The sequence below is a fragment of the Hyperoodon ampullatus genome, assembly GCF_949752795.1.
Source record: "Hyperoodon ampullatus genome assembly, chromosome: 7".
Lineage (NCBI taxonomy): Eukaryota > Metazoa > Chordata > Mammalia > Artiodactyla > Ziphiidae > Hyperoodon > Hyperoodon ampullatus.
Window position 1 is genome coordinate 65,015,778 of NC_136920.1, and position 16,301 is coordinate 65,032,078.

A 16,301-nucleotide genomic window follows, 5' to 3' on the forward strand; every position below is an offset into this window, starting at 1 on the left:
TCAGATCTCCTCTTGGAGAAGAGTGTACTAAACTGAACTATCTAATTTCTCTGTCTTCTGCTCTAGACTTCTCTCTCATACACTGTTAATTCCTCTTGAGTCCTTTCCTCAAAAATCTTTAGTGAAATTTTTAGAAACTGGACTGCTTTACTAGATCTCAGGTCAGATGAGTAATGCCTGCTAGTTCTGGCAGTGCTAATAACTAATGGAAGTATTGTTTTTTTACTTCAAAAATGACCTGAATTAGAGATTCCAATTAAACAAAAATTCTTCCTGGAAAGAATATACTGGTAGTATAGTGAAATACATTAAAAGACCCACATCTAAATAAAGGTGATAGAGAAGCAAACTAAATGAAACTAAACAACAACAACAACAAAAAACAAAAAAATAAAATTCTTACATGGGACTCATTTAGTAAACATTTGTTGACATCAGGCACTCTACCCTAGGCACTTTATTAGGTTTTGATATTGCAGGAAAGATACAATAAAGATCTTCTCTTTAAGGAGCTTACAGAGTAGTGGGAGAGATAGAAACAGAAGCTTACTGGAGTTAAATCTTCTTATACATGATTTATCTTCCTTTTAAAAATATTTATTTATTTAGGCTGTTCTAGGTCTTTGTTATGGCACGCAGGATCCTTTTTTTAAAAAAAATATTTATTTGTTTATTTGGTTGCTCTGGCAGGCGGGATCCTTAGTTGTGGCATGCGAATCTTATTTGTGGCATGCATGTGGGATCTAGTTCCCTGGCCAGGGATCGAACCCGGGTCCCCTGTATTGGGATTGTGGAGTCTTACCCACTGGACCACCAGGGAAGTCCCTGATTTACCTTCTTAAAGACATTTGTTTATGCTGTGATCCAGTGGGAGGCTGGAATCTAAGGAGGCTGCCCAGATCAGGAGACTTTGTTGCCCATAGTGTGGCTTCTTCAAGAGGCATGGCAAAGCATAGTTCTTTGTGAATGACTCAAGTGAGTTAATTTCAGCAACTTTATAGTCCTACAATGATCTCTTCATATTTTTTAATATTATTGGTGATCTCTAGCTGAAACCCCAGATAGAGAGCACTAATAAAATTAATTTAAAAAATTAATTTAAAAATTTTACATAAATATAAAAGCTTCACTTTTTCTGATTATAAAGGTAGAACATAGAATATTCAAACAATACTTTAAGGCAGAGGTCCCCAACCTTTTTGGCACTAGGGACCGGTTTCATGGAAGACAATTTTTCCATGGAATGGGGGCGTCAGGGGGGTATGGTTCAGGCAGTAATGTGAGCGATGGGGAGCTATGGGGAGCAACAGATGAAGCTTTGCTTGCTCCCTTGCTGCTTACCTCCTGCTGTGCAGCCTGGTTTCTAACAGGCCATGGACTGGTACTGGTCCATGGCCTGGGGGTTGGGGACCCCTACTTTAAAGTATAGAGACAGGGACTTCCCTGGTGGTCCAGTGGTAAAGAATCCGCCTTACAATGCAGGGGACGTGGGATTAATCCCTGGTCAGGGAACTATGGTCCCACATGCCGCGGGGCAACTAAGCCTGTGTGCTACAACTCATGTGCCTCAACTAGAGAACCTGCGTGCCGCAAACTACAGAGCCCAGGTGCCCTGGAGCCTGCGCGCCACAACTAGAGAGAAGCCTGGGCACCACAACAAAATATCCCGCATGCCTCAATGAAGATCCCATGTGCTGCAGCTAAGACCCGATGCAGCCAAAAATAAATAAAAATTAAACAAATCTTAAAAAAAAAAAAAGTATAGAGACAAAGGTAAAAGCACCCGAAATTCTACCACCAAAGGCAGAGGCATTTACCTTTGCAGTGATTTTCTAACATCTTTTGCTCACCATCCTTCCTCCCTCTCTCTCCCTCTATCTCCCTTGCTTCCTACATGTATACACATGCATGCACACGTGTGCATATACTCATACATATATATCCTTTTATATAAATAGGATCCTATTTCATAAGCTTTTGTAGCCTATTTTCTTAAACAGTGTGTTAGGGTCATGTTTCCATGTCAGTGCACATAGATACAGCATCATCCTTTATGGCTATGAGCTATTTCATTGTGTTGATGAGTTATGCTTTGTTTAACTACTTTATTATTCACAGATATTTGAGGTGTTTTGATGTTTTCAGCCAGGGATGCTAAACTTCCTACAATGCATAGGACACCTCCCCCTGCTCCCCAGCAAAGAATTATCTGGCCTAAAATGTCAGCAGTGACAGAGAAAACCTGCTCTATACCTTCTCCAGTGTTGGGTGTTGGCAATTTTTACTCCCCTGTGTCTGCTCAAACACCAGGTGTTGTGTTTCAGGCAAAAAGTAGTAGCTCTTTTAGTTTGCATTATGTTGATCACTAGTGAAGTTAAGCATCTTTTCCTATACTTATTAGTCATTAGCTTCTTTTGTGAATTTTCTATTTGTGTCTGTGGTCCTTTTTTTTTTTTTTTTTTTTTTTGGTGGTACGCGGGCCTCTCACTGTTGTGGCCTCTCCCGTTGCAGAGCACAGGCTCCAGACGCGCAGGCTCAGTGGCCATGGCTCACGGGCCCAGCTGCTCTGCGGCACGTGGGATCCTTCCGGACCGGGGCACGAACCCGTGTCCCCTGCATCGGCAGGCGGACTCTCAACCACTGCGCCACCAGGGAAGCCCCTGTGGTCCATTTTTAAAATTGGGTGTTCACCTTTTACTTAATAATTTCTAGGAGTAATTTGAATGTTGGAGCTATTAGCCTTTTTTGTTTGTTTATAGTGTCTCTTTTTTTTTCTGTGGCCTCTCCCGTTGTGGAGCACAGGCTCCGGATGCGCAGGCTCAGGGGCCATGGCTCACGGGCCCAGCTGCTCCGCGGCATGTGGGATCTTCCCGGACCGGGGCACGAACCCATGTCCCCTGCATCGGCAGGTGGACTCTCAACCACTGCGCCACCAGGGAAGCCCTATAGTGTCTCTTTTTAAAGGGAAATTTAAGAATTTTTATGTGGTCAAATTTACCAATATTTTCTTTCTGATTTCTGAAGAGGGCTAACTTAGTGAATTATCCAAGATAACTTATTAAAGGTAGTCTATGTAGGATGTAATCCAGTGGCATATACTGTAGTTCAATGGTATACGTTCATGGACACATCACGACAGATGGTTTTGAGTTAGATATCCTTCCTTAATGTGTCCATAAGTGTTATGCTCCCACTGAGTCCTCCCTTAACCCTCTGCTAGTCACCGTAAAGGATACGGAAGAACAACATTAGGCAGGGTTTCCTCCCTTACTGAGCTGCAGTTAGGTATTTGAGATATTTCTGGTATGTGAAACAGAATTCACGTTAAGTGCTGAATAGGAGTTTAGTGGACAGACGGGGCGGTGAAGGTTTCCTAGAGTTTATGAAGAATAACCCAGTCTTGAAGGATGTGACTAGGCAAAAGAGAATGTTTCCAGTACAGGGCATGATTGTGGGACAGGCAGTTAGGAGACCTGGGTTCTTGTTTCTGATTTGTCACTAATCAGTTTGTGACTTAGGCGAGTCTCAGGCCTCAGTCTTTTTATCAATGAAATAAGGAGATAGCAGTAGGCTATTTCCTAAGAGCATTGTCATTGTTAAAGGATTACGGTTTTACTGGGAAAAGAGAATTTTTAGAAAGAATTTGTTCAGCATTTATTGAAAGCCTTCTGCATTCTGAGTAGCATGTTAAATGCTGTGGGGATGCAAGGGTAGGTAAGACATGGGCCTTTCAGAAATTTACAGTCTTATGGGAGAGAAAATCACGTGTGGTAGTGTAAGATAAGAAATAGAGTGCTTGGGAAATGCAGAGTGGGGCAGACCATCTTGATTTTGGGTGGTGGAGGCTTCAGAAAGGGATGGCAGTTATGTTAGGTAGAAATGGACGTGTAGGGGTGATTAGAGCAGAGGCCTGGAGGGGGCAGGGGAGTGATACAGGGTTTGTTTGGGGGTGCTGTGGGTAAGCTTGTTTGACTAGATTTGTACAGTTGGTGCAGAGGGGTGGGAAAAAATAAGGCTACAAATGTAAAGTGGGGCTGGCTTGCCAAGTGACTTAAATACGGAGCTCAGATACCTCTTTGGTTTTTACTTCTGTAGGCTTTTGATGAGTTTTAGACAAGGTGATAATGTGAGGTCAGCAGCCCTTGAAGAGAAATTTGGTAAAAGTGTCTAGGATGGTGATTGATTGCATTCAGGGACTGAGTCAGAGACGACTGAGATTTCTGAGGCTGAGTATGATAAAGATAATTTAAGAGAAAGCAAGCAGGCCTTAAGCAGTGACAAGCAGGATGAAAAGTTATTGTCGGGAAAGGGAAAATGAGTCCTTGTGGTAAGGGGCGGGACTTCTATTAAGACAATGCTCTTAAGGCAGGGCATAGCACTGGTAGGAAGTTGGTCATTCTGTTAGGAAGAGTTTTCTGGTAATTCGCCCTGAGCTTGAAATTTTATAAATCAGACAGGAATTTTCACATTAAAAAAAAAAGGTTGCCCATTATGAATTATAGTTCTGTAATTGTGTCGGTTCAGATAAGCTTGTCGGAATAGAGATCCCTACCCCCCTTTTTTTCAGTGTTGAATTTTGCCCATTACGCACATCCTGTAAAGGGAAACAGTCTGTGACTGGGGGGCTCATTTCAGAGAACCTTTGTAATCTCTACATCTTTGGGAGGGAGGAGGGTAAGCATTAGGTTCTCATGTGTGTTAAAATACTGTTTAGTCATTCATCATCCTTGATATCTTTTCACAATAGTTGGAGCAAAATGCTTAAAAAGGGTAAATGGCAAACCGCTGAAAAGGATCAGACCACACGAGCAGTTAATTAGTCATGTCTTGTCAGCGGAGGCCCTGCAGAGGCACTAGCAGACAGCTATGAAGGAACTGGACAGATGAGGGTCTGGCATGGATATGGATCTTTTATTGTAGTAACAATAGTTTATTCTTCAAATCGGGGCCTGAGAGCAAAGTTGCTTAGCAATTATGTGGGCGTTGAAAGAATGGCCTTTGGAGGAGCAGGCATTTGAAGTAGGATAAATTCAGCTTTCTCAAAAAACTTGCAAACACTGATTAGAGTGATTCAGGGGCAGTCCTTTTACAAATCAAGAACTTGTAGTCCTATTTCCTCTTGATTGCTCTTGTCCTCATCTGTTTTCCAGCTTCCGCATCTGGAGGGGAGGCTAGTACCTCTTGGAACAGTTTCCCCCAAAGTCGGGTGCTGAGAGATGAGGGCTTCCAGAGAGAGAGTGGTCCCAGATTTCTAGACGGATGTGTTCTTCACCACTGGATTTAAGTTGGCTCCGCTGAATAGCTCCAGCCATGTTGCTGGGTGCTGGAGAACTGACCGGGTGGGCACCAGTCCATCACTGCACCTTAGCAATAACATGCATGCATGGCCACAGCATGCATGTCACTTTTGTATAGGCAGGGCTCTCTGTTTTTCCAGGAGGAGAGGGAATGTGGCAGGGCAGGGAAAGGGCACCAAAGTATAAGGTTTGGGTTCTAGACCTAGTTTCACAGCACATAAAACTCTGTCATCTGGGGTCATCTCCTTATCTCTCACTCAGCCTCTTCATCTGTAAAGCAGCAATACCATCCACTTTCCAGGGGTGCGACTAAAACCAACTAATGGATGATGTGAGTCTACTCTAAAAAGCATAAACTGCTGTTTAAGCTTATGGAGATTTTACTTCTTGTTATTAGTTTATATTCTGGCCTTCAAGAATTTGTTTTTTTAAATACAATTACTTTTTTTTTTTACTGTATTTTTTAAAATACAATTACATTTACAATACAATTTTACAATACAATTTAAATTACTGTATTTTTTAAAATACAATTACTTTTTACTTAAAAAAAAACTTGAGATACTGTCTAGGCTTTAAAAAAATTACTGATAAAATTTTTTTAAAGTTTAAAAGATGGCACAGGGCTTCCCTGGTGGCGCAGTGGTTGAGAGTCCGCCTGCCGATGCAGGGGACACGGGTTTGTGCCCCGGTCCGGGAAGATCCCACATGCCGCGCAGCGGCTGGGCCCGTGAGCCGTGGCCGCTGAGCCTGCGCGTCCGGAGCCTGTACTCCGCAACAGGAGAGGCCACAACAGTGAGAGGCCTGCGTACCGCAAAAAAAAAAAAAAAAAAAAAAAAGAAGATGGCACATTTTTTTTCTTTTAGTTATAAAACTTTTCCAGTTATCTATTATTCAGTTTGTTATTTTGTTTGAAGAAGACTTCCCAGTTCTAGGCCTTACTAACAATGAAAAAAGCCGAATTTCTGATCTAAATTATAGTTCTTTCTGTTGAGTTCATGAAATGAGTTTGGGTTGATAGTTAAGGATTGAGCTTTTAAAAACATTATTTTTAGAGACAAGTCACCAACTCTTCCTTTTGCAGTGAGGATACTGAGATTAAGTGAGTAAGTAGCAAAATATGCTAATATTTAAAAAGGGTAAATGGCAAACCACTGTACAGGAACAGACCACACGAATAGGGCTGGTACTGAGGTCTCCTCCTCCAGGGCCCTTTAATATAACCTGCTGCCTCCCTCACAGTTTGCTTAACTAAATGAAGGTGGTTGAGAAAGTTATCACTGGATTTAGTTATCCCTGTATTTAATTGTCCAAGGCTGAAGTCTAGAGTTTAAATCTAAACCTTCAGTGGGATCACTGGTTGAACTAAAGCAGCTACGCAAAGATGTTGTTGACTTTAGAAAACTAGAAACATAATGTTCCTCGTTACTAGAGAGTGTTGGACCAGCAATTACAAAACCTGACTTCTAGTCTCAGTTCTCCTAAGTAACCTTAGTCAAGAAAAACAAATTTAATCTCTTTGAGCCAGTACTCACCATCTATAAGATGAGAAGGATGACAATATGGTATCTAAGGCCCCTGCCAGGGCTTTAGTTGGAGGATCTGTGAAACCCAAAGACAAAGAAAGGGATGGGTGTGAGAGAGATTGGTGTCTGCTTTTTGTACCCTGAGGATTTTGCATTAATCAGTTACTTTTCTCATGTTATTTCTCTACTGGAAAGCTTTCCAATTGCCCTTTTCGTATCCAAAAGCTCTTTTTATTTCAAGGCCTAGGTTACATTTCACTTAGTCTGTGAAGTCACTGTAGCACACACTATGCTTTCTGAGCTCATTTATTGCCCTTACATCTTATTCATCCATTAGTCATGGTACATTGCTGTGGAATATGTCTTCCTTTTATACCTAATCTCTAGGGAGTAAGTTAATGTAGAAGAAAAAGTGTAGAGTTCGAAGATAAGTAGATTTAGCTGTATGGGCTTAAGCTGGCCATTAAGAAAAGTGTGTGTGTGTGTGTGTGTATGTGCGTGTGTATATATATGTGTGTGTATATATGTCTGTGTGTGTATGTGTGTGTACGTGTGTGTATGTGTGTGTATTTGTGTATATATACATGTGCGTGTGTGTGTGTGTGTGTGTGTGATTTTTAAAATAGTTTTTATGTTTTTTGAATAGGGAAAATTTTTTCCTAAACTTAATGAAAAGGGAGATACAGTGAGAAATCTTCTTTTGCTCCTGGTCTGCAGTCATACTAGTTTTCTCCCCATGGTTACTCGTTTCTTATATATCCTTCTAGAGTATCTTATTTTTTCTTCCTTTTCCTCTTACACAAAAGATAACACACTATATGTAGTCTTAGGTACATTGCTTTTTTCACTTAAGTTATCTTGTAGATCTTTACGTAATCTTTACGTATCACTACCCATGAGTTCCTCACTGTTCTTAACGTTTTATGAACGTACCATAGGTTAACCTGTGGTTGGGAATTTTTACTTGAGTAAAGTCTCAAATAATTTTAAAATGACCGTTGAGCCTTATATGAGGAGTATGCTCTTTATTTCTCTATATTTCCATGGTATATTGCAGTTTTTAAGCTCCTTACATTCCTGAAGTTGATCCTCACAAAACCTTTTTGGAGGTAGATAATTATAGGTTTTACTAGGTAAATAGAGAAAGGAAATGTCTATTTAGGATTTTGCTGACTGTGGTGCAAGATTCAGTAAAAGCTCCACCGTGCCCTTTTCATGTGCTCTACTACTGGCAAATAGAAGTTTTACTTGAGAAAAACAGCCTGCTTTGTAGGGGCTGATAGAAGTCTTCATTACTTCATTTATAACCATTTGTGAGTTTACTTCCTTTACTTTACTTACTTCCTTAAAACCAGTAGAGCATGTAAAAAGGATCTCCACATAAATGAAGTTTTGAGAAACAAAGTAAATGTAGAAAGAAGATACGCAAATTTTTTTTATAGGTTAATTTTTTTAATCTTAAAAAATTCTAACGAAATATGTGTATGCAGAAAAAAGTAACTTGCTTTATGGAATTGAAAGTATTAATTGAGGTGAATTTGGCTCCTTAAGCGATTAAATGGGTAGGGCTGAGACAAATAGGGAAGATTTTAACCTGGGATTTAACATCTAATAAGATTCTGTGTTAGAGGCAGCATAGCCTTAGCTATGTAATTTGACCTGTTTAGAATGCACAAATGGAATGGAAGGGATTTAAGTTTTATATTTAGATTTTCATTTAATAAGAAACAAGAGTAGTACTGAAAGAGCCCAGACTGCTAACTCAACTACCTGAATGTTAAAGTGTGCACTTCGATTATTGCAAGACCAGGATGCAGATTTTTTTTTTTTTTTTTTTTTTGCGGTATGCGGGCCTCTCACTGTTTTGGCCTCTCCCCTTGCGGAGCACAGGCTCCGGACGTGCAGGCTTAGCAGCCATGTCTCACGGGCCCAGCTGCTCCACGGCATGTGGGACCTTCCCGGACCGGAGCACGAACCTGTGTCCCCTGCATCGGCAGGCGGACTCTCAACCACTGTGCCACCAGGGAAGCCCCAGGATGCAGATTTTTGACAGAATATTTTCAACCATTTTGGTGACTCCTAAGATTTTTTTGCTCTTGATTTTTCATGTATTTCTAAATCGGGCCCTTGATTTCTTTCTCTTTTTATATTTATACTCTTTTATACTCATCCTGAAAACTTAGTCTAGCATCGTAGAATTTTAGAGATGTTTGGATGCTTAGAGATTACTAATTAATATCTGGTATATTTGTATATTAACTTGGCCCTTTATATTGAACAAAGGAGAGAACTGAAGCCCAGAGAGGTTGTGGCTGGGCCCAGGTCAGCCACCTTGTCCAGAACCACCAGCTGCAGCTGTTCAGAACCAGGTTCTTTCTCTTACAGCTCTACTTCACTGACTGCTCTACTTAGGAGAAGTTTAATTTTAAACACATTCTCTTGCTCTTTCCCCCCTTTTTCTTTCTAACTTGGGCCAATTAATAAAAGACTACAAGGAGTCTGGTAGTCACAGATATTGCATGGAGCCTGGCTCATTGTAGGGCATGTAAGAGAGACTTGTTTGAAGTGGACCAAACCTGGGGAGGCAATGAGACACTATGGGTAACAGGTGGGGAGCTGGCAGCTGGCAATTTATTCTTCATCTTTCTCTCCCCAGGACAGGGAGCAGCCAGTTGTGTTCGGACAGTGAAGGTGCCATGTGCTGGTTAGTGGATGCCTCTAAACTACCCTCTTTCTCCCTTAGGTCCTTTCCCATAACCTGTGCACAGTGCTGAAGGTTCCACATGACCCTGTTGCCCTTGAAGAGCACTTCCGGGATGATGATGAGGGGCCTGTCTCCAATCAGGGCTACATGCCATATTTAAACAAGTTCATTTTGGAAAAGGTATGACTCTAATCTCTTCCTGCTTACAGCATTGTTCAGATTGCACATTTCAAGTGGGCCCCATAGCCCCTTGTTGGTGAGTTCACTAAGGAGTTTAGGTGTGAAGCATCACGAGATAAATCAGAAAGGAAAGAAAGAATGAGACTGACAGTACTCCTATTTCTCTTTCTTCTCCAGTATCTTCTAAAACTTCGTTCGATATTTTTACGACTTGGCTCTTTTTTGGAAATTAAGTATTCTGTATTAACCTGTACCTGTCTTCTCTTAGGGAGCTGTTTTTTCTTTTTAAATTCTGGTTCCACATGTACTGGCAATGATTGTTAAAGCATGGATATGATGGGGTAAAATGTGATGTTAATTATCTTTATAGATATCATACAGCAAAACTTTCATCCTAGACTTTTTCGGGTGCCACTTGGATGTTTCCTCTGGGATATGTTATGAGTAAAGATGCTATAAAAAATGATTATGTGGGCTTCCCTGGTGGCGCAGTGGTTGAGAGTCCGCCTGCCGATGTAGGGGACACGGGTTCGTGCCCCGGTCCGGGAAGATCCCACATGCCGTGGAGCGGCTGGGCCCATGAGCCATGGTCACTGAGCCTGCGCGTCCGGAGCCTGTGCTCCACAACGGGAGAGGCCGCAACAATGAGAGGCCCGCGTACCGCAAAAAAAAAAAAACAACAAAAAAGATTATGTGTTTGGAAGCCATATTGGTATTTTCTGCTGGGTTTGGTTTCTCCCTTGGTTTGGATAATTAAAAATTGACACATTAAAGTTTTGACTTTAATGTTCTTTTATTTTTTTTAAAGAAAATAATCTAAATTGATGGCACATTTAATTAAAAACATTGGTGATTAAAAATTACAAAAGGTAGCTTTGTTATTAAATAGTCAATTAATACAAATATATGAAATAAAAAGTAAAACCTCTTTACCCTTTTTAGTCTGACTCTACAGGAGTAACCACTTTCAACTGTTTGATGAATATCTTTGCTGACCTTTTTATAGACATGCAAATACACACTTACGCAATACATAGTGTTTTGTTTCTATACCAATAGGATTATGCTACATATAGTTCAACTTACTTTTTTAACTGAACAATATATTAGTGTCATCTTTCCATATCATGTACATTTAGTTTAGGTGTGAAAGTAATCATATATGCACATGAAGGGTTGGGAATTACTGCTTTTGCTTATTTATAACACTAAGCTTGAAATTTTTTTTTTTTTTTTTTTTTTTTTTTTTTTTTTTTTTTTTTTTTTTTTGCGGTACGCGGGCCTCTCACTGTTGTGGCCTCTCCCATTGCGGAGCACAGGCTCCGGACGCGCAGGCTCAGCGGCCATGGCTCACGGGCCCAGCCGCTCCGCGGCATGTGGGATCCTCCCAGACCGGGGCACGAACCCGTGTCCCCTGCATTGGCAGGCGGACTCTCAACCACTGCGCCACCAGGGAAGCCCGAAATTTTTTGATATATGTCAAAAATGTCTTTCAAAAAGTGACAGTGATAATACTTTTAAATTAAAAATAAAACACATTAAAAAGCCTGTTTTCCAATCACCTAAATACCATAACTATTGACATATTTTTTTCTGTTGACTTTTTTGGGATTTTTTAGCTATTTATATGTATAAATTCTTTTTATAGTTAAGTGTCTTTTTTATAAAAGCAAAGTACAGTAATTAAAGTTTATAATAATAATTTAAGTTACTGGTATGGAGAATGCCAAAATGTTGGTCAAAATTCTTTTTAAAAATCACATTATATTTTTCAGAAATTTTGCAGCAAAGATTGTCCAAATTACAGTGTATTCATCTAGGTAGTATTCTTTGTACCTATATCTATTATTCCATATCAGCCTCACAATACAATTTTTTGCTCTTTTTGTGTGTGTATGTTCTATACATATACTTGGTCATGCTTTAATTAGAAACAACTGCAGAGGGAGAAACCACACCGTAATGAAATGAAAGACTTGATCAGACTCACAAAAGCCACATACTGTGTGATCCAATTTATGTGAAATATCCAAAATAGGCAAACACGTAGAGATATAGAATAGATTAGTGGTTGCCAGAGGCTGAGGGGAAGTGGGAATGGTGAGTGACTACTGACGGGTTTGAGATTTCTTTTTGGGGTGATGAAAATGTTCTAGAGTTACATAGTGATGATGGTTGCAAAACCTTGTGAATATACTAAAAACTACTAAAATGTACATTTTAAGGCTGAATTTTATGGAATGTGAATTATATCATGATAAAAAAGATTCAAACAGATTATACAGAAACTGGTGTGTGAGGTTTCAGAACTTCACAGTATGATGCTGTACTATTTTCTAAAGCTTTTTTGGGCTGCCTTTCTGTTTATTAATCAGGTAGCTCATTTGTGTTTATAGTTGTATTATAAGTATATATGTCTTTTTTGGTGAAGAAATTCTTTTTATTTAGAAAAAATTCCCCCAGCTTTATTGAGATATTATTGACACCTAATGTATGTAAATTGAAGGTGTACAACGTGGTGATTTTTTATAATCTAACTTTTTAAAAAATTTTATTTATTTTTGTCTGTGTTGGGTCTTCGTTGTGGTGCATGGGCTTCTCTTGGCGGTGGCTTCTCTTGTTGCGGAGCACGGGTTCTAAGTGTGCAGGCTTCAGTAGTTGTGGCTCTCGGGCTCTAGAGCGCAGGCTCGGTAGTTTTGGTGCATGGGCTTAGTTGCTCCATGGCATGTGGGATCTTCCTGGACCAGGGCTCGAACCCGTGTCGCCTGCATTGGCAGGCAGAGTCTTAACCACTGCACCAATAGGGAAGTCCCCCAACATGATGATTTGATACATATATATATTGCGAAATGATTACCACGGTAAGGTTAGTTGTGTTATCATTGCCTCCCATAGTTACCTTTTTTTTTCCCCTGTGGTTATAGCTTTTAAGATCTACTCTCTTAACAACATTCAAGTATATAGTCCTGTATTGTTAATTATTGTCACAATGCTGTGCACTAGATCCCAGATCTTATTCATCTTAAAGCTGGAGGTTTGTACCCTTTGACCAGCATCTTGCCATTTCCCCTACCCCCCAGCTCCTGACAACCACCATTCTACTCTCTTATTTCTTTGAGTTCATTGTTTTAAATATTCTACATATAACTGAGAACATATAGTATTTGTTTTTCTGTATCTTAAAGAAATTCTCTTAACCATGATTAGTTACAACAGCTTCAGAATCCTTGAGTTTACCGTTTGATATTTGTGCACTAATTTAAATAAAAGACAAGAGGGTTTGAATACAACCATAGTGGTGAGAATATTTACACTCCATTAACAAAGCCTAAGACAAGTGGTTAGGATATGGTGCATGCCCAGATCCCACAGAAGGGGTTAAAATTAGGTACATCCCTCTTTTATTCTCCCAATATCTATTTTAATCAAGTTTAGGCCCTATGAACTAGAAACAAGACAGTCAGTCTGCAATGGACCATCAAACCCAAAGGACTCCCTTTCTCTGTGCGTCTAGGACAAACAATGGCTAGTTCCCTAATTTTTTCCCCTAAAGTATGTGTTAGCACTCTGGCATCATGGACTTTAAATAAATAAAAATAAAAACTTACTGTCTTCCCTACTTTTAAAATACAAAAATGCATTTAAAACAGATACTATAACCTCATCATATTTTTACTTTTCAAAAATTTCAATTTATTTAAACAAAATCAAAACCAAATTCACATAGTAAATATGTCTTATATTCAGCAAATGTTTGATGACCTGCTCTGTGCATGTGTTTAATCTTAAAAACTAAAGACAATAAGCAGAATTATGTCTGTTATTAAAATATATAGAACAGGGACTTCCCTGCTGGCACAGTGGTTAAGAATCTGCCTGCCAATGCAGGGGACACGGGTTTGAGCCCTGGTCCAGGAAGATCCCACATGCCGTGGAGCAACTAAGCCCATGCGCCACAACTACTGAGCCTGCACTCTAGAGCCCAGGAGCCACGACTACTGAAGCCCGCGCACCTAGATCCCATGCTCCTCAGCAAGAGAAGCCACCACATGAGAAGCCTGCGCACCGCAATGAAGAGCGGCCCCCACTCACCACAACTAGAGAAAGCCCGCGCACAGCAACGAAAACCCAATGCAGCAAAAAATAAATAAAATAAAATAAATAAATTTATATATATTAAAAATATACATATATAAATGAAACATACCGGGGGATTCTCAGAAATCTGGAAGTTGCTTTGTTTTTCAGTGCTAGAATTTGTGTGGGCTGGACTAGTAGATAGAGAAACATGGTTGAATATCTTTTTTTGTTTGTTTGTTTGTTTGTTTTTTGCGGTACGCGGGCCTCTCACTGTTGTGGCCTCTCCCGTTGTGGAGCACAGGCTCCGGACGCACAGGCTTAGCAGCCATGGCTCACGGGCCCAGCTGCTCCGCTGCATGTGGGATCTTCCCGGACCGGGGCACGAACCCGTGTCCCCTGCATTGGCAGGTGGACTCTCAACCACTGCGCCACCAGGGAAGCCCTGAATATCTTGAAGTGCTGTACCCTGATACCATATTTTGTTCTCCTTGATGTAACTCTCTTTAAACATCTTGACTTTTAAAGTTTTAAAATGTTCTTTGTTTTAATATTTAGGTATTTAAAAGTTTTGTAACTGGGGGAGAAAATATAGCAGTATTTTAAAAGTCCAAAATTAGCCACAAAATTTGGAGAAGAACTTTATTCACAGAGCAAGTGAGGATGTGATGAAACAGTGAGCCCTTGTTTATTATTGCTTAGCCACCTGGAGTGGAATTTTGCCTGGCCTTCAATCCAAATAAAGCAGGCAAGGTTTTTGTGGTGTGGGTTTAAATTGAGCAAAGATTAGTGCCTTGTTTTGAAACTTGGTTGAAAAAAATGCCAATAGTGACTGAAGAATGTTAACATAAAAACTTAGAGATTGTCATCAGTTATGCAATGAACATATGAAATGATTAAACATTTGCAAGATGTGCTTTCCTATATGTGTGTGTGTGTGTGTGTGTGTGTGTGTGTGTGTGTGTGTATAAAGTCTCATTTGATCCTCATGGTAATCCTGTGATGATGCGTAACTGGAATTCTTATCCCCACTTAACTCGGGAGGAAATAGAGTGCCTAAGGTTGCCTAGCTAAAAAGGGGTAGATAGATTTTGAACCTAAGCCATTTCACTTCTAGACCAGTGTTCTTTTAACTCTATGTACTCTTGAGGGATTAATTACTCCCTTCCAGAATTAATGTTTTCCAGTTACTGGATATGTAAGGGCAGGGGTAGAATGGTTTAAAAGCCATTCTGATCATCTCAGACTAGCTCAGCCTCCTTCTAGTTCTCTTAGGTTCTTTCTCAAGTGTTTTAAGGTGATTTTTTCTTCTTAATTAGTATCTGGTGTTCCTCAGTGTTCATTTTGGTCATTTTCCCCCCAGGTTATTTGAGAGGTTTTCTGCCATTGCCTAAGAGAATTATTCAGAAGGGGTTGAGACCAAGAGATAGATTATAATGAAACTTGCTTTGCAAAAAAGTAATTTTTCTATTTGGTTTCTATATTTGCTTCTTCAGAGAGAATAATTCCTGTTGTTCACATTGATAGAATTTATTTTCAGCTTTCCTGAGGCTTCAGATGATTAACATGTGTGTTCTTGTAGCAAATATTTTGCCTCCGCTGATTGTTAACTTTTTCTTTGTTTATTTGTTAGATTTCTTCTTTAGTAAAGAATAGGATTCTGGGGACTTCTCGGGTGGCGCAGTGGTTAAGAATCCACCTGCCAATGCAGGGGACACGGGTTTGAGCCCTGGTCCGGGAAGATCCCCCATGCCGCGGAGCAGCTAAGCCCGTGTGCCACAACTACTGAGCCTGCGCTCTAGAGCCCGCGAGCCACAACTACTGAGCCTGTGCGCTAAGAGCCCATGCTCTGCAGCAAGAGAAGCCACCACAATGAGAAGCCTGCACACCACAACAAACAGTAGCCCCCGCTCACCACAACTAGAGAAAGCCTGCGCACAGCAACGAAGACCCGACGCAGCCATACATACATACATAAATAAATAAAAGAATAGGATTCTGTGAACATCTAGGAAGAATTTTTTGTGAGCTTCCCCCCACCCCCCTTTTTTGGGCAAAAAACCCACTGTGCCTGGCTTATCTGATAGTGAGTAATTGAAGAAAGTGTTATATTGTTAACTTTTTACTATTGAGGCCTAGTAGACTACATAAAAAACTAGTTCTGCCTCAGCATGTTTATGAGGCAAACTAAGCCTTTCATGAGATTTAATAGCCTAATAGGCTTTTTGGTCCAAACCATGGTCAGTTATTTTCCCTGATTCTACACATTAAAAGGTTGGTCTGGGCTATCTGATGATTAAAAACCAGTAATCCATTGGCAATAAGCCAAGTCCTAACTGGGGAATTTGCTGCTTTCTAACATAATCCTTTTTGTTTGTTTGTTTTTTTTGGGAAATATACACACACACACACAAAAGAAAAACACACAAAGAGAAAAATTTTTGTTCAATATAATGTCCCTTTTCTAGAGTCTAGCAGTCTCTGCTTTCTGTTTTCCTAGGTTGGACATTTTTTTTT

The 16,301-nt window shown here is 40.2% G+C and overlaps 1 protein-coding gene across 2 annotated transcripts in view; it reads left to right on the top strand.

The window, feature by feature from the left end:
• Positions 1-16,301, top strand: part of SWAP70 (switching B cell complex subunit SWAP70) — a gene marked incomplete at both ends in the record, with an annotated part of 84,629 nt that overhangs the window by 14,505 nt on the left and 53,823 nt on the right. For both annotated transcript variants that reach the window (XM_079708537.1, XM_079708538.1), the window contains one exon: positions 9,567-9,707. In XM_079708537.1, the coding sequence (XP_079564663.1) occupies positions 9,567-9,707 (141 nt within the window). The remainder of the gene's footprint in view (positions 1-9,566; positions 9,708-16,301) is intronic.